The 25,238-nt window shown below is 49.7% G+C and overlaps 12 protein-coding genes across 12 annotated transcripts; 9 read left to right on the top strand and 3 right to left on the bottom strand.

Annotated features, from left to right (window-relative positions):
* Window positions 1–1,213: 1,213 nt before the first annotated feature.
* Window positions 1,214–3,259, top strand: N7517_003594 (Major facilitator superfamily domain general substrate transporter; the record flags this gene model as incomplete). Its single annotated transcript, XM_056721324.1, has 4 exons — window positions 1,214–1,464; window positions 1,522–1,792; window positions 1,865–2,207; window positions 2,328–3,259. The coding sequence occupies 4 exons, from the start codon at window positions 1,214–1,216 to the stop codon at window positions 3,257–3,259; spliced, it is 1,797 nt and encodes a 598-aa protein (XP_056577574.1).
* Window positions 3,260–4,230: 971 nt separating this feature from the next.
* N7517_003593 (alpha-L-arabinofuranosidase A) lies at window positions 4,231–6,516 on the top strand (the record flags this gene model as incomplete). The annotated part of the gene is made up of 8 exons (XM_056721323.1): window positions 4,231–4,350; window positions 4,402–4,851; window positions 4,901–5,017; window positions 5,082–5,271; window positions 5,328–5,747; window positions 5,795–5,949; window positions 6,000–6,107; window positions 6,169–6,516. The coding sequence occupies 8 exons, from the start codon at window positions 4,231–4,233 to the stop codon at window positions 6,514–6,516; spliced, it is 1,908 nt and encodes a 635-aa protein (XP_056577573.1).
* Window positions 6,517–6,781: 265 nt separating this feature from the next.
* N7517_003592 (Maleylacetoacetate isomerase) lies at window positions 6,782–7,474 on the bottom strand (the record flags this gene model as incomplete). The annotated part of the gene is made up of 1 exon (XM_056721322.1): window positions 6,782–7,474. One exon carries the CDS (start codon window positions 7,472–7,474, stop codon window positions 6,782–6,784), a length of 693 nt encoding a protein of 230 aa, XP_056577572.1.
* Window positions 7,475–7,948: 474 nt separating this feature from the next.
* On the bottom strand, window positions 7,949–9,934 carry N7517_003591 (MDR family MFS transporter; the record flags this gene model as incomplete). The annotated part of the gene is made up of 6 exons (XM_056721321.1): window positions 7,949–8,140; window positions 8,217–8,359; window positions 8,457–8,778; window positions 8,836–9,359; window positions 9,411–9,722; window positions 9,772–9,934. The coding sequence occupies 6 exons, from the start codon at window positions 9,932–9,934 to the stop codon at window positions 7,949–7,951; spliced, it is 1,656 nt and encodes a 551-aa protein (XP_056577571.1).
* Window positions 9,935–10,289: 355 nt separating this feature from the next.
* N7517_003590 (arylsulfotransferase family protein) lies at window positions 10,290–11,986 on the top strand (the record flags this gene model as incomplete). Its single annotated transcript, XM_056721320.1, has 3 exons — window positions 10,290–10,854; window positions 10,902–10,967; window positions 11,019–11,986. The coding sequence occupies 3 exons, from the start codon at window positions 10,290–10,292 to the stop codon at window positions 11,984–11,986; spliced, it is 1,599 nt and encodes a 532-aa protein (XP_056577570.1).
* A 742-nt stretch (window positions 11,987–12,728) lies between these two features.
* Window positions 12,729–17,354, top strand: N7517_003589 (CDR ABC transporter; the record flags this gene model as incomplete). The annotated part of the gene is made up of 5 exons (XM_056721319.1): window positions 12,729–13,240; window positions 13,292–14,801; window positions 14,862–16,355; window positions 16,402–16,865; window positions 16,931–17,354. The coding sequence occupies 5 exons, from the start codon at window positions 12,729–12,731 to the stop codon at window positions 17,352–17,354; spliced, it is 4,404 nt and encodes a 1,467-aa protein (XP_056577569.1).
* A 958-nt stretch (window positions 17,355–18,312) lies between these two features.
* N7517_003588 (uncharacterized protein) lies at window positions 18,313–19,239 on the top strand (the record flags this gene model as incomplete). The annotated part of the gene is made up of 1 exon (XM_056721318.1): window positions 18,313–19,239. One exon carries the CDS (start codon window positions 18,313–18,315, stop codon window positions 19,237–19,239), a length of 927 nt encoding a protein of 308 aa, XP_056577568.1.
* A 137-nt stretch (window positions 19,240–19,376) lies between these two features.
* On the top strand, window positions 19,377–19,877 carry N7517_003587 (uncharacterized protein; the record flags this gene model as incomplete). The annotated part of the gene is made up of 1 exon (XM_056721317.1): window positions 19,377–19,877. One exon carries the CDS (start codon window positions 19,377–19,379, stop codon window positions 19,875–19,877), a length of 501 nt encoding a protein of 166 aa, XP_056577567.1.
* A 487-nt stretch (window positions 19,878–20,364) lies between these two features.
* N7517_003586 (putative O-methyltransferase) lies at window positions 20,365–21,147 on the top strand (the record flags this gene model as incomplete). The annotated part of the gene is made up of 2 exons (XM_056721316.1): window positions 20,365–21,040; window positions 21,086–21,147. The coding sequence occupies 2 exons, from the start codon at window positions 20,365–20,367 to the stop codon at window positions 21,145–21,147; spliced, it is 738 nt and encodes a 245-aa protein (XP_056577566.1).
* A 604-nt stretch (window positions 21,148–21,751) lies between these two features.
* N7517_003585 (trafficking protein particle complex subunit 4) lies at window positions 21,752–22,324 on the top strand (the record flags this gene model as incomplete). The annotated part of the gene is made up of 2 exons (XM_056721315.1): window positions 21,752–21,891; window positions 21,949–22,324. 2 exons carry the CDS (start codon window positions 21,752–21,754, stop codon window positions 22,322–22,324), a joined length of 516 nt encoding a protein of 171 aa, XP_056577565.1.
* Window positions 22,325–22,566: 242 nt separating this feature from the next.
* N7517_003584 (proteasome regulatory particle base subunit RPN10) lies at window positions 22,567–23,619 on the bottom strand. Its single transcript, XM_056721314.1, has 4 exons — window positions 23,557–23,619; window positions 23,464–23,502; window positions 23,187–23,406; window positions 22,567–23,121 (listed from the first exon to the last, which is right to left on the bottom strand). Exons 1-4 carry the CDS (start codon window positions 23,580–23,582, stop codon window positions 22,573–22,575), a joined length of 834 nt encoding a protein of 277 aa, XP_056577564.1. The 5' UTR covers window positions 23,583–23,619; the 3' UTR covers window positions 22,567–22,572.
* Window positions 23,620–23,808: 189 nt separating this feature from the next.
* On the top strand, window positions 23,809–24,955 carry N7517_003583 (uncharacterized protein; the record flags this gene model as incomplete). Its single annotated transcript, XM_056721313.1, has 3 exons — window positions 23,809–23,929; window positions 23,982–24,249; window positions 24,301–24,955. 3 exons carry the CDS (start codon window positions 23,809–23,811, stop codon window positions 24,953–24,955), a joined length of 1,044 nt encoding a protein of 347 aa, XP_056577563.1.
* Between the last annotated feature and the right edge of the window lie 283 nt (window positions 24,956–25,238).

The raw sequence follows: 25,238 nt of genomic DNA, 5'->3' as shown, positions 1-25,238 counted from the left end.
TGTATTTCGAGCTTTGGGACCCGTCTATTGGACCTTGACTACTTTGTACCTTGTGCAGTCCCATTCTATTTCATATATAACTGAAGGTAATATTATGGATAAGAAGCAAATTATGTTTATGCCAAATGGTTACATATGTTTAGTATGAATGTATGAGCTTCCAAAGTTGGAGTAATCTATGACAGTACTCGTTAGGTGGGTTTATTTCCCAAGTTTTGTCTGCCCACAAAGTAACCAGACTTGTTGCTCCTGAAAATTTACAGCGAACGGAATCCTCGGCCGTTAGGAGCCCACAAACCCTAGGACAATCAATAAAATCAATTGAGTAATTTCAACTCGGTGCAGAACAGTTCGCTATGACCGCATCTCCACCCGCGAGCCCTCGGACGAAACGATACGCAGCTAGCTCTGGACTGGAAGTTACTGCCCAAATGAACGCTGCGCACGGCACTTCGCTACATTTGGTTAATATGATAGGGCGCCTGAATTGATTGTGAATTCCGCGAATGTCGATTCTGGTTCATTAGAATTTTTGAAGTGTATCGGATAGGCCAATAAATGAATGACTAGCGATGGCAGCCGTGCCCATCACATTTAAAATCAAGTAATCTCCAAAAGAATCCCAAAACCGCACCGGGTTATTAGACGACTATCTCGGTTGATTGCACCCGTGGTGGTCCGGGCATGCAACTCAAGAATTTTACCGGAATACATGCCGGTTCCTGGATTCTATCTGAGACATCCCAAATAATTGAGGGAATTCCATGATTAATGGCCGGAAAGATGAGGAAGTACCCACAGTTAATATGGAATTCTCGAAGCCAAGAGGCCAAGCAAAGCTTGGGAGCGAGGCTACAAAGCTTGTGGATGGCGCTTGCCTGTTTATGGCCTAGTGCTCGCTAGATAAGATGAGGGCGACATCTGATTAGATCTGCCCTTTCTGCTGTTATTCCTCAGTGGATCTAGTGCCAGGCTAGCAAGCCTTTGGTCTTTGCTGAGTGGATGCAATAATTTTACCAAATCACCGCCAGTGGCCGTGAAAAGCCACCGGTTTTAGTATGCGGGTCACAACACCGCGTGGTCTTTTTATGACTTTTGAGTCTCCTACGCAGACTCTGCCGATCTCGGGGGGCTATATACTATAAGTGCCACGAGACTCCCATTATTTCCGAGCTTGGGCAGAGAGCTTGTTTGATTTTACCTCATTTTGAACATGGGTGTCCGTCTTTTGGTCCGAAGGGCCCGAACGGTCTTCAGTCGCATGGCGGCCCCTGACGCTGAAAGCTCAGCTGAGACAACCGCAGTGGATGGAACAACCACCGAGGAAAATAAGAGAGATCCCACCTTTGATACTGAATTTCAGCGGCCTGAAGTGCCTGCGGAAGGCCTCCAGCATGGTGTCAGGGATATCGAGGCTATCACCATGACCTGGTCCAAGCGAACCTTGATTCTCGTGTTTATCAAGTAAGCTTTCCCTCCCGGTGATTGACTTGAACAGTTCCTGAACCACTGGATTCATAGTATCTGGTTCCTATACTTCGTGAACGCCTTCCAATCCTCGGTTTTCGCCAGCTTGAGCCCTTATGTCTCCAGTTCTTTCACGGCTCATTCGCTGTCCGGTGTGCCTACTGCGCTTGCCGATGCTTTCTCAGCAGCAATTTATATTCCTGTCGGAAAGATGATGGACACCTGGGGCCGTGCAGAGGGATTTCTGCTGATGACTTGCTTCGCGACCATGGGATTGATTCTCTTGGCCTCCTGCAACAGCTTTGCCATATACTGCACTGCATACGTAAGACTTCCATATTTTCTTATCATAAAGTCACGTCAACCTTGCTTTGCATATGCTTACATCTCGTATTAGGTCTTTTATTACATCGGATTCAGTGGTATGGAATATGCCATTGATGTGATGACGGCCGATGCCTCCAAGTTGAAGAACCGAGGATTGGCTTTTGCGTTCACCTCTTCCCCATACATTATTACCGCATTTGCCGGAGCAAAGGTAGCAGATGAGTTCTATTATCAGGTCAGCTGGCGATGGGGCCTGGGCTGTTGGGCGATTATCTTCCCTATCGTCGCAGCGCCTTTGTACTTCATGCTGAAAGCAAATCTTCGCAAAGCGGAAAGAGAAGGTCATCGGATCCAGAAAAAGAGTGGTCGCACATTTTTGCAAAGCGTATGGCACTGGATTATTGAGTTTGATTGTGAGTATCACCTTGCCCTATCAATCTGGTTATGCACATACCACGTCAGTCATACACCATCTATACGACTTTCCAACTTTCAGCCATTCGGTTTTATTAACAAAGACTAACCTGAAATAGTGCCCGGCGTTTTCATGTTTACCGCTGGACTAGTCCTCTTCGAGCTTCCTTTCGATATCGCAAGCGAAGCGCCTAACGGCTGGGGCTCGGGTTATATCATTGCTATGCTCGTCGTCGGATTCTCGATGCTGTTCTTCTTCGCTATATACGAAAAGTGGGTGGCCCCCGTGCCCTTGCTCAATATTGTCTTCCTCACCGACCGAACCGTGATCGGTGCCTGTCTTTTGGATGCCACCTACCAGCTCTCTTACTACTGCTGGAACAACTACTTTACCTCTTTCCTGCAGGTGGTGAATGGTTTGACGATCGCTGAGGCTGGATATGTGAGCAACACATTCGATGTCGTGTCCGGCGTGCTACTTCTCTTCGTCGGTTGGGCTATCCGAAAGACCGGTCGTTTCAAGTGGCTGTTATACATCTCCGTTCCACTGTACATATTTGCGCAGGGATTGATGATCTATTTCCGCAAGCCTGGCATGGGCGTCGGATACCAGATTATGTGCCAGATCTTCATTTCGATCGGCGGTTCGATCTTTATCATCGTCGAGCAGATTTCCATCTTAGCCGCTGTCGATCACCAACATGTTGCGGCTGCATTGGCTTTGTTGAACGTTGTCGGCACTATCGGCGATTCCGCCGGCTATACTATATGCACCGCTATATGGACCAATACCTTTCCCAATGCTCTCAGGGAATACCTCCCAGAATCGGCCATGTCAAACTTTGAGAACATTTATGAAGATCTCACTGTGCAGACCAGCTATCCCCTCGAGAGCGAGGTAAGACTGGCTATTCAAAAAGCCTACGCCTATGCGGAAGTCCGCATGCTTTCGGCTGGTTTGGGTGTCATGGCTTTGGCCATTGCCTGGACCATCATGATCCGAGATATTGATCTCAAGAAGACCTCCCAGGTCAAGGGTACTGTCTTCTAAGAATCGTTGGAGAAGATAGTCATGGTATCGGGTTGGATACTAGACTACGCGCATCGTACTGTCCATCTTCTTCCATGCTTCCTCAGAGGATCCAACCACTACAATAATCACTCATTGTCATATAGTTTTTGCTTTATTATTAGTACTGTCTATTTGTCATCGCTTTCATCTGTTGATATCTACTTCTGGTCCACTTTAGTTAATCTCAAATATTACATCCATGGAAGTGAAACATCAAAATCCCAATTTTGTATATGGATAAATTAGTACTATTCATGCTTTCCCACCTTTTTCTTAATCCTCATATTTTCCCAATTACCGGGGAAAACTTGACATAGCCAGTCCCGGGGAAGTGGAGGATCTGCAGCGGAGAAAGGCGCGTCGATTTACCCGTCAATCACATCTCATATCCCCTGTCATGGCGTTGAAAAACCACCCCTCAGCGTCAGCCAAGGGAGATGTATCCCTTGAATGCGGCGCCAATGCTCAAATCAGCGTGAGGAACCTGAAATTGCTTACAGGAAGTCTCGGCGCTTTTCCCGACAAGAGGCAATTGTTGCATGGCCCCATGCAAGGAACAGACGATAGCAACATACGCCCGCCTTAGTTGGGCCGATGTTTCCCCAGACGGTATTCAACTTGGAGGGGTTCCTCTTGGTACATGCACTCCTCATGGAGATTTACCTAATCGGGAATGAAGGCTCGGTATTACGGTCGCTGTCGGCAGATTTCCTGCACAAAGGACGCGATCAAGCTGTGCTCGTCTAACCCCTCGGACGTCATTTCGCTGCCCCCCGGTCATTCGAAACACATTGAGGAGCACGAGTAATTAACCGACATGGTATTCCTGCCAGGCTGATTGAGCTGTCTGCATATAAATACCCGACACAGCGCGCCTTTTACTCATATACCCTGCATTCTGAATAGGATCGACGAGTTGCAACAGCCAGTTGTGAACTAAACACAGAAAAATGCTGCACAAATATCTTCTTCTGCCGCTTTTGGCGTCATATGGTGCCGCTGTCACTATTTCGGTAGCGAAATCTGGAGGCAATGCCACATCAGGTCTGCAATATGGTGCGATGGAAGAGGTATCTTGAGATTCTTGTCGATCACAGTATTGGTTCTGATTCAAGGTCTAGGAAATTAATCACTGCGGTGAAGGTGGTCTCTATGCCGAATTGATTCGCAACAGAGCGTTCCAGGGGAGCAGCAAGTTCCCTTCGTCACTGGAGGCCTGGTCTGGTGTTGGGGGCTCATCGCTGTCCCTGAAGAACCTCACCGACCCGCTATCAACTGCCCTTCCAACTTCAGTCAATGTTAAGGGTTCTGGCACAGCTGGATTGACCAATGAGGGTTTCTGGGGAATTGACGTCCGTCCTCAGAAGTACACCGGGTCTTTCTATGTGAAAGGCTCCTATAAAGGCTCCTTCACTGCCTCTCTCCTGTCTTCCAGCGGCAAAGTACTAGCCACTGCCAAGGTTGCCTCAAAGAGTGTCGCAAAGGACTGGGTGCAACACAAGTTTGTCCTTACCCCCAAAGCAAAGGCTTCCGATTTCAAGAACACATTCTCCCTGACCTTCGATGGCTCGGTAAGATTTGACATGGAAATTGCCACGCATCTCGGCTAATTATTTTTAGAAAGCATCAAGTGGCTCGCTTGATTTCAATCTGATCAGCTTGTTCCCACCCACGTGGAATGACCGCCCCAATGGAATGCGGAAAGACTTGATGCAAGCCATGGCTGATATGGGACCTGTAAGTTGGAGTCGCCTATTGCCCCGAAAAAGCCCAAGATTCATGGTGCTAATAAACCGGATAGACCTTCCTTCGCTTCCCTGGTGGAAATAACCTCGAGGGTGATAGCATCGACGGCCGCTGGAAGTGGAACGAGACTATTGGACCCCTCACAGACCGACCCGGTCGGGCGACCACCTGGCAATACCAAGAGACCCTTGGATTGGGTTTGATTGAGTACATGGAGTGGTGCGACGATCTTAACATGGAGCCCAGTGAGTACATTCATTTTCCAACGCTTTGCTCTACTAAGCTAACATGCCATGTCTAGTCCTGGCGGTCTATGCTGGACTTGCTCTGAACGGAGACGTTGTCCCAGAGGCCGACCTCGATTTCTATGTGCAAGATGCCCTCGACGAGATCGAGTTCTTGACCGGATCTGTGGACACCAAGTACGGTGCTCTACGTGCCAAGGTTGGACACCCGAAACCATGGAAAATTCGGTATGTCGAGGTTGGAAACGAGGATATGCTGAGCAACGGACTGGAGACGTACAAGGCCTACCGGTTCGCGGCATTCTACGACGCTATCACCGCCAAGTACCCCGATATCCAGGTCCTTGCGTCTACTATCGATATGACAATTCCTGGAAATGCAGGTGGTGATTACCACTTGTATGATAACGCGGATAACTTTGTCAAGAAGTTCGACATGTTTGACAACTTTTCACCGAAGCATCCTATCCTGCTCGGTAAGTAATATGGTACAATTGCGAGACTATAACTAACACACGTCAAGGTGAGATTGCCGCTACGTCGCCACGAAATGGAGTTGATATCGACTGGAGCGACATTCATTTCTCTCAGTATCCTTGGTGGATTGGAACCGTTGCCGAGGCTGTGTTCCTTATTGGTGCCGAACGCAACGCTGACAAGGTCATTGGAAGTACCTACGTGAGTTGTTTGAATATAAGCTTACTAGACGAGAACTGACAAATGAATAGGCTCCCTTCATGATGAACTTGGACAAGTACCAATGGTCTCCAACCATGCTGTCCTTCAACGCCGATCCCGACCAGACGGCTCGGTCTACCAGCTGGCACGCTTGGACTGTATGTTACACTGTGAATTGAGCTTGAGAGTACATCCCACTGACATAAGACACGGATATAGCTGTACAACAAGAACATTATGACAAATACCCTCCCAGCCACTTCGTCCGACGCCTTCGGTCCTCTGTACTATGCCACAGGTCTGAACAGCAAGACCAAGTCACACATCTTCAAGGCAGCAGTATACAACAGCACATCCGATGTGCCTGTATCACTGACATTTGAAGGTGTCGGCCGTGGTGCCAAGGCAGACTTGACCATCTTGACTGCACCGGATGCATTTTCGATGAACGAGGTGGGCGGGTCGAACATCGTCAACAGCAAGACTACTAAGATCAAGGCTGGCAAGAAGGGCGAGTTTTCTTTCAAGCTGCCGAATCTGAGTATTGCCGTGCTCACTACCAATTAATCTATCGTCAATAGTATACATTAATCTTGGGAAGTGCTGCGCATACATAGCATTACTGCAATCAAATATACATGGATAGTCGGCCGATCACGCGGCCTTGTGATGTACTTTTTGATTGTCTTTTTAGTGGTATTTCTAGTAGTCCTTTTGCGTGTATTTTACTGTCAGCTTTCTAGGTAGATGTCGGAGGAACGCGGACAAAGGCATACGCTTTGCAGACGACTTTCTATGTATAATATTCGACTAGACTAAAACCCGACAAGCCTCAAGCATCCTGAATCCGAAATTTCTCCGGCGTATCCCCCTGATTCCGCCAATCCGCAGCCTTGAAAGCCTCCAATTCCTTGAGAGCAGAATGAACGCGCTTGAGATTAGGCACGAAATCCAAATCCATTCGGTACAACACAGCCTGGTCAACTGTAGGAACCAGCACCACATCCGCCATAGAAACAATATTTCCAAATGAATAAGTCCCCTCTCTAGCCTGATTCACCAACAGACCCTCGTAGGCTTTGAACCCATCCGTAAAGGCCTGTTTGGCGAATTCAACCTGATCCTCGCGACTATCACGGATAGCCTTCACTCGTTGGACGATACGGGAGTTGGTGGTTGGTTGTGTATCGATTGCGATGATATTCACCAGATCGCGGACCTGTACTCGGTCGTGTAATCCCGGAGGGAGAAGTGGAGATATATTTGGGAATCTTTCCTCGAAATAGTCTAAGATGGTCATCGATTGGCGGGTGATGGTCTTTTCACCGGTGATGCTTGTAACAACCAAGGTCGGTACGCTGGCGCTGGGGTTTGATTCTTTGTATTCGTCCGTTGTGTGTTCTTTCGTGCCGAGGTCGATGTAGGTGTATTCAAGAGGGATGCCTTTGAGGTGAGCGGCTATTATGATTCGTTGACAGCATGATGAGCAGAAGTAGGAGTAGAGATGGAAATTATCGGTATGCATTGTGTTTGAAATGTTGTATCTTTGTACTGACTGTGTTGAATATAATGGAGGTGAGAGGATGGAGGTTGGATGGTATCATCCAGGTTACAGTGTTATCAGCACTAGCACTGATGTAGTCAAGGGTGATTCTGGGACAGCTTACTGTTTTGCTAGATGGATCAGATATCCTTGTAGACTGAAGGGCTCAGCCTTACTATTTCTATTTCCAACTTCTATATTTTAGGCTATATCCTTCCAATATCTACCACCTGTCGCATTGAGCAGCAGCGCTCTGGACTGTGCGGTCGCCTTATCTACTTCCGCCCGTTACCATCTTTATGTATTTGGTCGAGGAGCTTTCCTCGACCGACGTGGATTGGTCATGCACCAATCCATCGCAGGGATACGCGAGACGTGGGTTGACCTCACCATAGACACCACGCCTATCCCCTATACACCCCCACGGAGTTTGTTCGGGATGCAGGGTCGTATTCTTTACTTGCTGCCCGCGCGCTCCAGACCCTTTCCACGGGTGAAGATCGAAGCGACGGTCGCAATGAACGCGAAGAGCGCGGAGGCCATGAAGGAGAGTCTGATCCCGCGGTAGTACACCAGCCGAGCGGCCATTTGCACATCCGGGGGGAGATCATAAATAGCCGAGACTGAGTGGCGGATCTCATCAATCACCTAAGAGAAAGCGAGGATTCTGGTCAGCAAGGCTCGTTCAGGGGCTCAGTAAAATCGGCTGGCGAAGGAATTGTACTTTCCATTTATTGGGTATTCCACTCAAGGCCTCCCCGAGGCCTGAGTTAAGTGTATTCTGCATTATAGTGGAGGTCACTGCGACGCCCCAAACTGTCCCAAGGGAGCGGATGAGGTAGACGGTCGAGGCGGAGACGGCGTGATCTGCATATGACATTGTTAGCAGGCTCGCTTGCAAATGGCTCGGTCGCTCCCGGAGTCGGGCAATGGGGCTGGCGACAAGGATAGGAAATTATCTTACCGGCGTGGTCGAAGGCCGCTAAGAATGTGAACAGGATTCCCGGATACACCATTCCCTGACCCAAGTTGGCGGGTATGACAAAGGCGAAATACTTCCATTCCGAGTCGTTGAATCGGAGGAGAGCGACGAGCAGATTGCCCACGAACATTAGGGCTGCGCCGGCGCGCACAATGGAGGCCAGTCTGCCCCAGCGTGACATGATGATTCCCGCTGCGAGACCGCCCAGTGGGGTGAATAAACAGGGAACCACCAGTCGGGTGCCAGCCTTGCTGGGCGAGTCGAGGAGAATCACCTGGAACATGAGAGGTAGAGTAAAGAGGAACTGAATGCATTGCGTTAGTTGTGATTCTCATAGGGATGGTGGAATGGGTGAGCTTACTGCGTATGCTGACATCCCGACACAAACGTTGGCGATCTGTGTGGATACGGCGAGCTGTCCTCGTAGCATCTTCAATGGAATCAAAGGTGCGGCGGTGGTTTTCGCTTCAACGGCGACAAATGCGCCCAGCAATACCACACTGGAGACCAATGGCAGAACTACCCACATGGAAGTCCAAGGGAGGATATTGCCACCCAGACTGAGTCCAACCAGCTGAGTCGAAAGAGCCAAAATAAGCACACAAGCGCCTAGCATATCGATCTGCTGCCAAATTCCTTTAGTCTGCCCATCTGGGGAAGTTTCGGTGTTGCGTGGAGGGAACCTCAAGACTCTGTAGCCCATGACCAATGCAAACAAGGAGACTGGAACCTGTAGCAGGAAGCACCACCGCCATCCGATCGAGTCAACAATGGCACCTCCGAAAGAAGCACCACAGATGCCTCCGAAGCCATACGAGACGTTCTGGATTGCCTGGTACATACCACGCTGGCGGAAGGGAATGAGATCCGAGTTGATGATTGTTGCTGGAATATTTTGTTAGCGATTGGTAGTGATTGAAAAGTCATTTGGCTTACCCATAGTCATCAACCCCCCGCCACCGATGCCCGTCAAAGCGCGCATCATGTTTAAAAAGACCACATCACGTGCCACGGCACATCCTAGACAACCAACCATGAAGGTGATAGTTGCAGTGAAGAAACAAGACCGTCGACCGAGTAGATCCGAGAATCGGCCATACAGAGGCTGGAAAGCTGTGCTGGTGATCAAGTACGAGGTGGTTAGCCACGAAGCAGTGTTCGCGGCGTTGAATTCGGAGCTGATCACAGCATAGGTCGAGGCAGTGATGGTGCCGTCAAACCCGCCAAGAAATACATTGGCCATGATCGCTTTTAAATTGTCAGATTTTTCTCATGTATGTATTTTGATTTGACTTACCGATTTGGATCAGTAAAAACCCTGGCGGCGGGCTCCAAGTCGCGGGAACTTGATCCGACCCCAATAGAGGTTGTTGCTCTTCACTTTGCGACACTATTTCGACTTCATTCTCGTGTGTCGGCATCACCGAGACACTTTCATTCTGGGGATCCAATAATGCCATTGTCGATTTCCAATATTCAGATCACAACGTTGTGAATCAGAAGATGACGACAGTCCAAATGTCGGAGATTTCAGAAATTTCGGACAAGCGGGCACTCAATCGGGAAATTCGAGCGGATTATCCCCCGCCAAGTGCCAAGCACGACATCATATTCCACTCTGACATAATTAGGGCTTGGAGTTATAAAGGATGCCCATACTCTTCTTATTTTACACAACTATTCCGATTATTTCGATTATTCCAATTTAAACAAGTCAAAGAGACTCAGTGCAGAGTACCCAACTAAGGTTAATGTACCCTATCATGCATATAATGACCAGCATCATGGAAACTGATCGCTGGACCAGTACTTATCATGAAGCTCCTTGAAGCCATCGCCTGCACCGCAGCGCTGTTGCCACTCGCCGCGGCAGACTGGCAATTCAAATCTCGAACCGACCTGGCCCCGCCTCGTCTGAACATCACAATCCCGGCCACAAAGGATGTCGAGAAGGGTTATCTCTTCATCGCACCTTTCCCGGGTCAATGGGCTGAGCCGCAGTTCCACGGCCCACGTCAGGAAGCTCCGTATATTGTTCGCGATGACGGTGAACTCGTCTGGTCAGGCTATACCTACTTCTCCATCTGGGCCACCAACTTCCAAAAGGCCAGATGGAATGGTCAGGATGTGCTGTTCAGCTTTGAGGGTGATCATAACCCGGCCTATGGACATGGCCATGGTCATGCTACTATCTTGAATCAGAATTATGAGACGATTCGGGAGCTCCGTGCTGGCAACCATAAGCTTATGGATAAACATGAATTCCATGTCATCGATGAGAAGACTGCGTTGCTTCAGGTCTATCAGCCTGTGCCGAAGGATCTAGCTCGCTGGGGTGCTAGTCCTGAGCAGCAGTGGATTGTTGATGCCATCTTCCAGGGTATGTGGGTTGTCGAATATTGAAGAGCTAATGCTAATTCGCAGTAGAGTTGGACCTACAGACTGGAGAACTGCTATTTGAGTGGTCTAGCTTGGAGCACGTATCTCCTGATGGTAAGTCAACTGTCTCCAATGATTATAATAGACTAGTCTAACATTATACAGAGGCGGTTCTCCCTCTCAATCCTGGCCAAGCAGGTGCAGGCTACAACTCATCCGACGCATGGGACTACTTTCATATCAACTCCGTGGATAAGGATGTCGAAGGCAACTACCTGATTTCTGCGCGGGATGCTTGTGCAGTCCACAAGGTCAACGGTACCACTGGTGAGATCATTTGGCGACTGGGTGGTCTACGCTCGGACTTTGAACTTGGCCCCAACGTCAAGTTCTGCTTCCAGCACCACGCACGCTTCGTCGAGCAGGGTGACAATGAAGAAATTATCTCGCTTTTCGATAACTCCGCCCATGGAACGGAGAACCACGGTGGCAAGGAGGTCCACACCCATCCTTTCTCACAGGGCAAGGTCATTTCCGTCAACACTGCCACCTGGACTGCGGAGATTGTTCAAGCCTTCCAGCCTCCCGATGGACTCCTCGCCAAGTCTCAAGGTAGCACCCAGCTTCTGCCCAACGGCAATGCCCTGGTCAATTGGGGCTCTGAAGGAGCTGTGACCGAGTTCCGGGCGGACGGTACCCCGATCTTCCATGCTTACATGGACTCCGGACTACTGGGCGAGGGCGTCCAGAACTATCGGGCATTCCGGTACAACTGGACTGGCCTGCCCACAGAAGAACCTGCCATTGTGGCTGAGAAGACCTCCTCTGGCACTGAAGTCTTTGTTTCGTGGAACGGTGATACCGAGACGGCGGTTTGGCGATTCTATGCTGTTACGGATCAATTTGGGTCCCGGGAATTCTTGGGTGAGACTACGCGCGATGGATTCGAAACGTCTTTCTTCCTGGCTGGTCACTCATACCAGAGCTTGGCGGCTGAGGCTGTCTCGGCTCGTGGTCGTGTCTTGACTACAACTCGAGTTGCTCGTATCCAGGACGCGGTGGTCCCTCCCGGTACTGTTATTGCAGGATCCGAGGACCGTAGCTCGTGGAGACAGTTGAACTTGCAGGCATAGATGAAGATAGATCTTTGTACTAGGGCTCTATAGAGAGGGGGATGAGGTGCCAGTGATGTGATGAAGTATATAGAGATTTATGTGTGCTACTATAGAGAATGGAAGTGTCACATGATCTCATAATGTGTCGGATCTTTGGAGGTCCGGTCGGTGTCAGTTGTCGTTTTGATAAAGTTCTAATTAGACCCTCGGATCGTGATAGTTCCGAGTCAACTGTCATCCCACACAGAACTCGGGACAGAGCCGTTTACCGAAATGGGAAATTGCTGTATATGACGTGGGGGTGAAGGGGGGCCACCCTGCTGATACACAACCAACCAAGAGGCTGAAAAACACCTTAAATGTATAGGTTATATGCGGTAGTATTATCACTTTAATACAATGTCACATTCATGTTAGACATTCACATAGTCATATCTTCAGATAGTATATATAGATCAATATCACCTAGTGCATAGTACAGTGTGTATCCATTTCTGGAAAGAGCCACGGTCCATGTTGACCTCCCTCTTTCCCTGAAGGTTCTCGGGTCTGTAACTTTCCGGTTGCCGTTCCTTTACCTTCATATTCCTTCTTATCATCCTTGTTATCTTCGTTCTTTTTACTTCCCAACTCTTCCTCGCGTCTCGTTTGTTTTTCTCTCTCAACACCTCTCGATTACCTCTCTTCACGTATTTCCTCACGTGTTACCTTCATGTCCTCTCATCCTATTCCTTCTTTAGGTTTCTCGCCAACTCCAATCATGCCAGACCCTATGGTGAACATGCTTGACAATGATGTTGACACCCCCGGCTCGGAGACTCCAGTATCCGAGTCCGGGAATGATCGCGATAGACAGATCACCACTCTGGCACGTTCCATCTCTCAAATCTCTCGAACTAGTAGCGCCTGCACCGGGGTACCCTCACAGGGTGTGAACACCTTCCTCGATACTACTAGTGACCCAGAGTTGAATCCCAACAGCGACCAGTTCAAATCGCGCAAATGGGTGAAGAACATCATCCAGATGACCTCTAGCGATCCAGATCGATACCCAGGTCGCACCGCAGGTGTCTCCTTTCGCAATCTCAATGTATTCGGCTACGGCACCGGGTCTGATTATCAGATGAATTTTGCCAACTTCTGGCTCAAAGGTGCAGGATGGGTCCGCAATACCATGGGCTTTCAGAAGAAAGTACGCATTGATATCCTGAGGGACTTTGAAGGCATTGTTCACAGCGGTGAGATGCTGGTTGTCCTAGGTCGCCCAGGAAGGTACGTACATTGATTCCCCTTTACGAAAGACCAATCACTAAGGGCCAGCAGCGGATGCTCCACCTTCCTCAAAGCTATTGCCGGAGAGACGCATGGTCTCTACCTCGACAAGGAGAAAGGTTCTGAAGTGCAGTACGACGGCATATCCTGGAACGACATGCACAGCTGTTACCGCGGCGAGGTCATCTACCAAGCTGAAACCGAGACACACTTCCCTCAGCTAACAGTCGGTGATACACTCCTCTTCGCCGCTCACGCCCGAGCGCCGAGTAACCGACTTCCCGGTGTCACACGCGACCAGTATGCGACGCATATGCGGGATGTGGTGATGGCGACGCTTGGCCTGACCCATACCATGAACACAAAGGTGGGCAATGAGCTCATTCGAGGTGTATCCGGTGGGGAACGAAAGCGGGTCAGTATCGCCGAAACCACCCTGTGTCGATGCCCTTTGCAGTGTTGGGACAACAGCACCCGTGGACTCGACAGCTCAACGGCCCTGGAATTCGTTAAGAACATCCGCCTCTCCACTGAGTATAGTGGATCCACCGCTATTGTCGCAATCTACCAAGCAAGTCAGTCCATCTATGACCTGTTTGACAAGGCGATCGTGCTCTACGAAGGTCGTCAGATCTATTTCGGAAGTGCAGCCAATGCACGACGCTTCTTCATCCATATGGGATTTCACTGCCCAGATAGACAAACCACTGCGGACTTCCTCACCTCCCTCACCAGTCCGTCGGAACGTCTTGTTCGCCCCGGGTTCGAAGACTATGTTCCACGCACACCCGATGAGTTTGCAGCACGCTGGAAGGAAAGCCCAGACCGCAAGCAGCTTCTCGCGGAGATTGAAAGCAATGCAGCTGGAAAATCCGACAAGGTTGAGCAGTTCCGTCGCTCTCGTGCAGCAGACAAAGCCAGACTTACTCGTGAACGCTCGCCATACACACTCTCGTATCCGATGCAAGTCCGCCTATGTCTTTGGCGAGGATTCTTGCGGCTCAGGGCAGACATGGCTATGACGCTTGCCACGCTCCTTGGGAATGTTGGCATGTCTCTAATCATTTCCAGTCTCTTCTATGACACACCGGACAATACCGACAGCTTCTTCAATCGTGGAAGCCTGCTTTTCTTTGCGATCATGATCAGTGCCTTCTCTAGCTCACTGGAAATCATGGTCATGTGGCAGCAGCGGCCGATCGTGGAAAAGCATCGCAAGTACGCATTATACCATACCTCAGCGGAAGCTCTCAGCGCGTACATTGTGGAACTCCCATCAAAGCTCTTGCTAGCCGTCGCTTTCAATTTGATCATCTATTTCTTACCTCATCTTCGGCGAACTGCAGGACATTTCTGGATCTTTTTCCTGATTTCGGTAACAACAACCCTTGTGATGTCCAATATCTTCCGGTTTATCGGCGCAATCTCGCGATCTGTGGCCCAGGCCATGCCCCCTGCTTCAGTCTTCATGCTAGTCTTGGTCATTTACACCGGGTTTACTATTCCTGTCCGCGATATGCATCCCTGGTTTCGGTGGCTTAACTATGTGAACCCGATTGCTGTAAATGATAACTAAGCTTTTGTTCAGCCCCCCCAGAATATGCTAACACGAGATAACTAGTACGCCTTTGAGGCCTTGATGATCAATGAATTCGGCGGACGGTCCTTCCCTTGCACGAATTTTGTCCCAGGCATCTTGGACATCTACAAGGATGCACCTCTCAGCTCCAAAATCTGTTCACAGAAGGGTGCTGTGGCAGGTCAAAATTTCATCGACGGAGAGGCATACATTAACACAACTTACGAATACTACAGCCATCATCTGTGGCGAAGCTTCGGATTTCTTTGCGTTTTCTTCGCCATCTTCTTTGTGCTGTACCTTTTCAGCAGCGAGCTCATCCGGGCTAAACCATCCAAAGGTGAGATTCTGGTGTATCCGCGCGGCAAGATTCCTGCGTTTGCGAAGAATGTTCGAAAAGAGGATCCAGAGGAGGTCATTGCATCCGAGAAAGGTGCAGTTGCTAGCGGATCTCGGGACACAACTGCGGCAATTGTTCGCCAAACTTCTATCTTCCACTGGGAGAATGTGTGTTTCGACATCAAGATCAACGGAGTTCCGCGACGCATCCTGGACAGCGTGGATGGTTGGGTCAGACCAGGCACTCTGACGGCCTTGATGGGTGTCACTGGTGCAGGAAAAACATCCTTGCTCGATGTGTTGGCCGACCGTGTCACTATTGGCATCGTCCCGGGCGATATGCTTATCGATGGCCGCCTACGCGACGATTCTTTCCAGCGAAAGACAGGTTATGTGCAGCAACAGGATTTGCATATGGAGACCAGCACTGTTCGTGAAGCTCTAGCTTTTAGCGCTCTACTACGACAGCCTGCTAGCATTCCTCGAGGAGAAAAGATTGCATACGTCGAAGAGGTTATCCACATGCTCGGCATGGAAGAATACGCAGATGCCGTGGTCGGAGTTGCCGGTGAGGGTCTCAATGTGGAGCAGCGCAAGCGGCTGACTATTGGCGTGGAGCTGGCAGCTAGGCCAAATTTGCTGCTGTTCTTTGACGAACCAACTTCGGGTCTGGATAGTCAAACTGCTTGGTCAATCTGTACTCTGATGCGCAACTTGGCCGACCACGGTCAGGCTGTACTGTGTACCATTCACCAACCTTCGGCAATGCTGATGCAGCAGTTCGACCGCCTATTGTTCCTCGCCAAGGGAGGACGCACAGTTTACTTTGGTGAGCTTGGCACAAATATGGAGACATTGATTAAATACTTCGAAGACAAAGGGTCCATCAAGTGCCCTAAGAACGCAAACCCGGCCGAGTGGATGCTTGAGGTTATTGGTGCTGCGCCAGGCTCTCATGCGGATAGAGATTGGGCTGAACAATGGACCAACAGTGCTGAGCGCGCCGAGGTTCGCAAACAGCTAGCGGAAATGAAAGCAGAATTGTCTAAGAAGCCTCAACCAGCCCAGGCTGCAGGTTTTGGTGAATTCGCCATGCCAATCTGGTATCAGATCCTTGTTTGTACTCAACGCACGTTCGAGCAGTACTGGAGATCTCCGTCGTATCTATACGCCAAGACCCTCACCTGCACTGTCCCAGTAAGTTATTTTCCTCCCTTCTGTTTGATTGGACTAACCGGTATAGCCACTGTTCCTCGGATTCACCTTCTATCATATGCCTACCAGTCTCCAAGGACTGCAGAATCAGATGTTTGCAATCTTCATGATACTCGTCATCTTCCCGGGTCTGGTCCAGCAGATGATGCCGGCCTTCGACACGCAGCGCGCTTTGTATGAGGCACGCGAACGGCCTTCAAAGACCTACTCGTGGATCGCATTCATGATAGCCAGTATTGTCGTGGAGCTGGCATGGAATATCGTGATGTCGATACCAGTCTTTTTCAGCTGGTACTACCCAATCGGGTTCTATCGGAATGCAGAGCCTACGAAATCTGTCATCGAACGAAGCGCCATCATGTACGTGCTCATTCTGATTTTCATGTTGTTCACGTCGACTTTCAGCTCCATGATGATTGCTGGAATTGAACATCCTGATACCGCCAGCAACATTGCTCAGTTCATGTTCTCCATGTGCTTGGTCTTCAATGGGTAAGTTATCTGCGAGTGCTTGGGAGTTAATTGGTACTGTTACTAGTGCTGACTAGACTTGTAAGCGTTCTCGCGAATTCGTCTTCTATGCCTCGATTCTGGATCTTTATGAATCGCGTATCGCCATTCACCTACTTTGTGTCGGCCGTCCTCTCTACTGGCCTGTCTGGGAACACTGTGCAATGTTCCAGTATTGAGGTGCTCACCGTATCGCCTCCAGATGGACAGACTTGCGGCAGTTATCTGAACCCTTATATTCAGGCTATTCATGGCACATTGCTGAATCCCGAGGCATCGGTGGACTGCAAGGTCTGCACGATGTCTAGAACGGACCAATTCCTTGCAAGCCTCAACATGTATTACTCGGATGTTCCGCGCAATATCGGTTTGCTATTCGTCTATGTGGCGTTCAATATCGTCGCCGCGCTCTTCTTGTACTGGCTCTGCCGCGTGCCCAAGCGTCGGTCACGCAACGTTACGCAGACCTAAAAAGGTCGCCTTCTTGTTTTTCAGGTTGTGGGATGGTTCGTTTCAGTCAGTTTGTTCTCGAGAGATTCTCTGATTTCTACTCGGGATTTATCAGAAATATTCGCTTATTTTCTTCTTGGCACAGAGTGTTATCTTGCCAATTTATCTCCTGGCGCAGAGTCTTATCTTGCCAATGTATCTCATTCATGTAGCTTATTTCAATCAATGTTGTATTATTTTGTACTGTTTTCCAGATATAACAATGGCTAACCACAGTTAGGGTAGATTGATCCATCACAATCATCCTCTCATCATAGTAACAAAGGAAGGTATGTCCATCTTCTCTGGTATGGCTTCATATAAATATCCAGACATAAGCGCAATTGCTTCATCATACTTGATCCTCAATGCAAACTGGAGGTCTTGCTTGTGCCGCAAGCCTTCGCACTCATTAAGAGCTCAACTATCAAGAATTCGACTTGGATTTGGACCTTTTGTAGCGACAAGAATAGTCGTCAATCTATAATGTAGGATAGATAATTGGGGTGCCAATAGTGTATGCAGTTGTATTTGCTTACAAGCACTACTCGCTTTGGAAACCTTCGCTTATTACTTGGCTGTATCTGCCTTCATCGAACTATAGACCTCGGCATCCTTGTAGAACCAACGACAAACATCTTGAAGCTGAATTTGGCTCCAGATGAAAGGAAAGCGTATAAAAACATTCTGGAGACAGACGATTATGTCTCGTGACAGAGAAAATAAAGACAGAGAGTGAAGAATACACCTAACAGATTAACACCCTATGATAAGATAGTCCTCGATTTTTGTGACATTACATTCTCTTACCTTCACTCTTCGAGTTTGCCCTTTCCTCACTTCATCTCGCTTTCTCTCATTCTCTCTCTCGCGTCTCTTCCACGGACAGATTTCAGTAATCATCCGGTACGGGGCTCACCATATTGGACCGAACGCCATCATGGCCTTCCCACCCAACGACGACGAAATCAGCACATGGCAAACCAAGCTGAAAGCCCTGCGTCTCAAGTGCGAGATGTGTCTGAAGGACGAAATCACTGCAGGCTGTCATAACCCGCACGCATGGAAGTCTGAAGAGGACAATGGAAATGACCCTATCTACACTGATGGCGTCCTCATGTTGGATTCCATCAAGCGATGGAAGGTTGACGGCTCTCCTGACGACATGAAGAAGCACTTTTCCCCAACCACCGGGACCACGTGGAGACCGAAGAACGTGCGCCTATGCGACGCTGGGGTAATCTACGCCCTACTGACACTATCCACGAGCTACAGAGCCAAGCATCTTGCTTATGACTTTGACGCCAGAGGTGAAGTACGAACCTCTCATGTGCCCCGTGCACCAAGCGTGGTTGTTACCCAAAACAACATACGATTCCTGCTTGCATGGAGAGGCGTCTACGTCTTGACTGGTGGCTACAACGACGCAGGATGGTTGTTAGCCTCGGACTACGACATAGATGCTCCTCATCTCGTGGCCGGTCTGGTCGTAGCGCCTCCACACCTGAAAACAAACGATAACCTCAACACAGACATGGCTGAATATGACCCTCCTCAAATGATGGCGTCGGCTAAAGTCAAGGACATCTGGGAGTTTGGCCACAAAACTTTCAATATCCGCCTATGCGGCACTCGCCAGTGGGAAAACAAATGCCTCATATTGTCCAATCGCAAAACCGGTTACCAGACAATCCACAAACTGGAAGGAATTCATCGCTTGATTAGCCCGTCCGCCTGGGGTCGCAGCCCCAATGCCGCCGATTTCGAATCCTTTTGCATGCCCACGCAGTACCCGGCCCGTACAGACGACAACTGGGATCCTGTGGAGCAGAGCAAAACCACAAAGTCCCTGGGCTGGAATTTCTAGCACGAAAGTTGGAGCAGCTTCGAGCCTCCTGGTCTGCCAACCCAGTCTCCAGATATGTGATGGCGAACGGGTATTTCTCGGAAATGGACTTCGAGACCTTGTGTAGTCCATCCAACCGTCAGCCGCCTCCGTACCCGATGGACATCATGGGGGCGATCCAGACAGATGCCGACAAGCAGGCGTTTGTATCTGCTCTCTATTATGAGTCGGTGCTACACGATTTACGCAATTTGGTGGTCAACAAGCCGCCATGCCCTATGGCTACGGCCGTGTGTGACATGCTCTCACAACTGGAAAGCGTTACGCTTATGTACTCGGACGCCGCGACTAAAGAGAAGATTGCACGGGACTTCAACGATGCCTGCAGGTGGGCTCAGAAGCTGTGCCAGCAGAGACTCGAATCCAATAAAATCACCAATGCCATTAGCGCAGATGCCACTGCAGATGCCACCACCGCAGATCCCAGCCCTAACACGGAGGCCCTACCTCATCTCTTTCGGCTACACCCTGGTGCAGTTGAGACGGGACACATTGATGCAAAAAATGGAAAAACCAATAAAAAAGATGGAGAATACGGAAAACACCGGCGCGAACGCGTACGCATGGTAAAACCGAGGTTATGCAACTTCGAACTTTGAACAAGGAACCATTTCCGCTCTCACAGATGTTATTACTGCTATTCGTTTCCTTCCTATGTACTTATGGCTTCTAGCGCAAGGTCTGTTTGAGGAAGATACTCTCAGGCTTCATCTGGGGCACATTATGACGGTTCCTTATGACCGTCGCTGTAGATAGCCAAATATTTGGGGTCACTTAGGAATGCACCATTATTTTTACAAGAACTCCCAATCTTACAGGTGTATACTTCCATAAGCCTACACGTATATCAACAAGTACAACTAAATCCGCTCTAATCGGCCGAGATAACCCAATCCAGACATCAAACCCGAGACTTAACTATAAGAAATCGGTGGATTTTAAACCAGCTCTACTATGAGCTTATATTTTATCGGATCCCGGCTGCTGCCTGTGGTCTGATGTACTGCGCATATATTTACCCTCTATCCACTCTAGAATATATCCATCTTCATACAATTCCCTCTTGCATTTATACTTTAAACCACTATGACAACCAAACCTCTCTCCGAGATCTTCGCCCAGCGAGCAGTCGAACTGCGCGAATTCATCTTCTCTCAACCTGCTTCCAACTTTACCAATAACCCCTGGGCTTTGGCAAATGCCATCGAGGATTTCGCCAATGAAGTCGGACATATGATGATCTTCCGACAACCCAAGGTCGAGGTCGCGCGCGAGCAACTCCTCGCCCAACAACCGGTGCCACGCACAATTATCGAGTTTGGCGCGTTTGTGGGTAAATCCGCGCTTGCATGGGGAGCTATTCTGCGCGATATTCACGGTGACAAGGTGCCCGATGATGTCAACATCTATACATTCGATCCCAACCCGCAGATGGTTGCCCTGACTAGGGAGTTTGTGAAGATGGCCGGTGTTGAGGACTTTGTTCATGTCCTGGAAGGTCCGGGCTCGGACTCTCTTCGGACTTTGCATGCCGAGGGCAAGGTCACCACTGTCGATATGGCCTTCTTCGATCACTGGGAGCAATTCTATCTGTCTGATTTGAAGCTGGTTGAGGAGCTGAAGCTCTGGCGTGTTGGTTCATTGGCTATTGCTGATAATACGGATTACCCTGGTGCGCCGGATTATTTGAAGTATGTTCAGGCGGGAGGCAGCGGGATACCTGGATCAGTGAAGTATGAGACCAAGTCTTTTGAGACCACTGGTAAGAGAGCTGGCCCGGTAAGTCTCATTCTTCTGGATATTGTAGCGGGCTTGGGACTTATGACCGGTTTAGAGCATCGTCGAAGTGAGCACCGTCGTGGCACTTGAGTGAACTGTTACCTAGTAGATGAACTGAAGATATGATTCGATGATGAACATGCTGTATACGATGAATTGGAGATATATAGTAGCAATTGTACTCATCTCATTGGCTTGATATTGAATTGCTATTGATCTAGAACCGCCATATTGCTCTCCGTGACATATTTTAAGAATATTCTTTTCTAGAAATTGTGAATTCCATCTCCATCCAGCCAATATATATTTCCAATTGAATGTCAAGATATGTCTTAACATCAGTCATACAAGCCAGCCATTTAACTAAAAAGTACATTTATTCTTTACATACTAGTATCAAATACCTTGATATTGCATCTATAAAATAGAAACCGTTGAGTTCCCGGGCCGATGGTCGTCTCCCCGCTTATCGACTGGAATAAACAACCTCCTTGTCTAATCCGCGCGAACTCCATACCAACACCTATTTTTGGTGATTGAAACAACTTCAATTATACAGCTCCACACAATTCACCCGAATACCTCGAGGCATACTAATCGCGTTCTCCCCTTGCTTCTCCGGCCACGCTGTCCGTACCAGCGCCACACTCACAATGTACGCTCCCTCTGCTCATGGCATCGCACAGCAACTAACATGCCTGACAATACCAGGGGCGTCTTCTCTTTGATCATTATCAATAAAGCCGGTGGTCTTATCTACCAGCGCGAGTTCCAGGCTGGCCTGCGCAAGCTCTCGACAAATGATTATCTCGTCCTAGCTGGCACCTTTCACGGGTAAGCTGTCAACACCCATCTCTCCCCTGGAATACCCATTTGACTTGGTTTCTACAGTGTCCACGCAATCACACGCTCCATCACACCGAAAATCCCCATCTCCCAACCTGCTCAGTCACCTGCAACCTCTTCAACGGGCACAGCTGCTCCTGCGGCGTCCGGTTACTCCTACCCAAACCCCGGTGTACCAGTCTCCGGTCTGGATTACCTCGAGACCGACAAGTTTCGATTGACTTGTTTCCAGACCTTGACGGGGACGAAATTCTTGTTGTTCACGGATCCCTTGACCGGCAGCGTGGATGGAATCATCCAGAAAATCTACGAGCTCTATGCGGACTTCGTGATGAAAAATCCGTTCTATCAGATTGAGATGCCGGTGCGATGCGAGGCATTCGATCGGCATCTGGGGGCGTGGTTGAGGGGGAGGACGTAGCCCCCGACGGGCGACGGAAGCACGCAGAAAGGGGATAGACATCACGACTTTACGAACTAGATACGTTTTGTTCCTGTACTTGTGTCCGGATATCACTCCGTCTCGTATAATACCAAATCACATAATATATTGCCCTTGCACACTGTAGAACGTACCCGAAAAGAAGGTCGACTCGAGAGAATACAAGACAAAAGCAGAGGGAAACGCCGGGTATGCATCACAGTCATATTCAAATCTTCGGTCGGGCCTTACGCGGTGTCCATCTTGTCCTCGTCCTTCTTATTGTCACCGCTGGACTCGCCGTGGCCCTCCTCGGGGATATTGCCCAGTTGCGTCTTGCCTTCCTGTTCTTCCCGATCGCGCTTCTCCTTCTCCTGTCGATTCTTCTCGTCCTCCATCGATAACCGCAGGGCGAATGCCAGCTCGGGGTCGTTCTCGGCGGCATCATCGAATCCAAATCCACCAGCCTCGCCCTCGCCGCCACCTCCGCCGACCTCGGCATCCTCGCCAGCCAGGATCGGGGTCAGCTGCAGCTGATCGCTGAGAAGATGGGGTCCCGGCGGGATGATGGCGAGGTGGGATCCATCGCCGCTCTTGACATTCTCAACAAAAGCCTCGAGCTTCTTGGTCTGGTCGGATTCCAAATCTCCGAAAGCTACCACATCGATCGACACGTTGTTCTTCTTCATCTTCTTTGCGAGCTTCACGAGAGTCTTCTCATCTTCTTCGATGGGCGAGCAGGAGAATACGATGATGCGTTGACGCTGGGATTTTTCCATACGGTGCTTGAGTGCCAACTAAAATATCATCAAGATTAGCTATTGAGAGCTTGGGATCTCGGAGCTCGGCTGGAAGAACTTACCGCTGCAACCTGGATGGTCGAGCTGAGGTGAGCTGTGCCGTGAATCTTTGTTTGGTGCAGACCAGCGAGAATTGCGCCAAACTCAGGTGTGAAGGTTGATAGAACCTCGGGGCCCTTGCCGCCCATGCTCATGAGGCCGACAGCTGACTGGGCGTTTACACGCATCTTTGCATTGTGGATGATGCTAACGGCATCGACTTGAGATTGCCACCGGGTTGTTCTGTGACAATTAGATGCTATTCAGAGATGCAGATATAGTATGATCGGATGTACTCACGTGTAGTCTCCATTGCGACTGCTTTCGCTGTTGTCGACACTGTAGCTTAGGGTCAGCAGAGTAAGCTAATATGGAGGATGGACAATGACGGACATGATCATAGTAGCTTCAAGCGTCATGATGGCGGAATCTGATGGAGTTAACGAGGTAAAGGAGGGCAGAACAGCGAGTGAATATGAGAACGGCGTACGGGTGATGAAGACGGATGACGAAGGCGAGGTGGAAGCTCTGCATTCTGCCACCGCTCCCCGCCCGGGCACGCTGTTTGTTGTGGTCCTCCTTGCTCCGCACCCTTAGCCCTTGTACTTCGACACATCTCAGTCTATATCCCTTGAACTCTGAACAATGCCTGCCACTAAGCGCAAATCTGACGCCATGGACGTCACGCCTACGGGTAGTCCTACTAAAAAGATGCGCCTGACGCAGCACCAGAAGCAGGCGCTGATGGACAATCTACAACTTGAAAGTGGGTTGAATTGTGGGTTTACAGAAGGAACATGGCATTAATTTTTCTACAGTCACTGAGCGAGCACGTAAACTTCGTGCTCAATATGCCCTTCAGGCAAATGATCTCCGGGCACGCATTGAGCGACGCGTCAATCGGATCCCAGTCTCGCTACGCAAGGCCAATATCGGTGAACTGCTCGAAAAGCACAACGCCGCCACAAACAAACAGCAGGTTGCGTCGCCTTCTCGGAAATACTCGCCTATCAAGGTGTCACGTAATATTGCCAGCATCTCCGTAGACCCAGAAACCACACGCGACGGTAGAGCTCGGAGGGGAAGGTACGATATACCACAAGCCCAACTTGTTTCTCTGACTGACATGATTTGTAGCCACGATGGCCACTTCTCCGACAAAGAGAATGCTCCTGCCGGTCGCGAGCCGGAACTCAAGAACCCGAAGCGTCGCGTGAAGCCAGCCGGAACAGGCGGGGCCTCCCGCGTGGCGTCTCAGGAAGTACGGGGCAACGAGAACCGGATTCTGTCTCCCAAGTCCAACAATTCCAGAACTTACCCCCACTCTCCCTTCCGTACATCCCCCGAGAAGGGTCAACCCTCATATCTGGCGCGCCCCACCTCACCACTAAAACCGTCCAGTCCGCTGCGATCACGCGGCGCTACTGTGTCTACGGTGAGGGATCAGCGACCTCCTCCGCAGGTCCAAAGGACTACCACCCGTGCCGCCACGGGACCCAAGACTATTCGGTCACCTTTGCCACGCCCGGCGACCCGACAGGGCGAGCGCAAGAATAGCACAGGATCTACTGCGTCTTCGGGCACAACAGTAACCAAGTCCACACGGACTGGTACTGGCGTGAGAAAGCCCACAACAGCATCTGTTGCGGCTGCCACGAAGAGGCCGACTTCTCGTATGCAAACTGCATCGATGGCTGTCAAGAATACACCCACTGCTGCAATGCGCAAGACAACTGCTCCGGCTGTGGCTGAACCTGCGACTCGGACTCGAGCGCTGCGCAAGCGGATTTAGGACTGTTTACATGAACGCACAGACATTTGTCTTTGGAGTTGGTTGGGATTCTGTTTCTTTGAGCGTGGGTGATTGCTGACTCTGCAATGAACAATTTGGGTCTGGGTGCTGTCTTTCGTGTTAATTCTTCGGCGTGATATCATAATAGTTGTTTTTCCTTCAGTCGGGTATACATTCATGGCTTTTGTCCGAATATCTGAATCAAGTTCTTTTCAAACCAATACTTTACTGTACAAAGATCCTCGTTTTCATCGGTGTGTAACCAGTCCGTAACAACATGCCA

This window comes from Penicillium concentricum, assembly GCF_028827145.1.
Source record: "Penicillium concentricum strain IBT 3081 chromosome Unknown utg000002l_segment0_segment0, whole genome shotgun sequence".
NCBI lineage: Eukaryota > Fungi > Ascomycota > Eurotiomycetes > Eurotiales > Aspergillaceae > Penicillium > Penicillium concentricum.
This window is presented reverse-complemented; position numbering and strand designations above follow the sequence as displayed.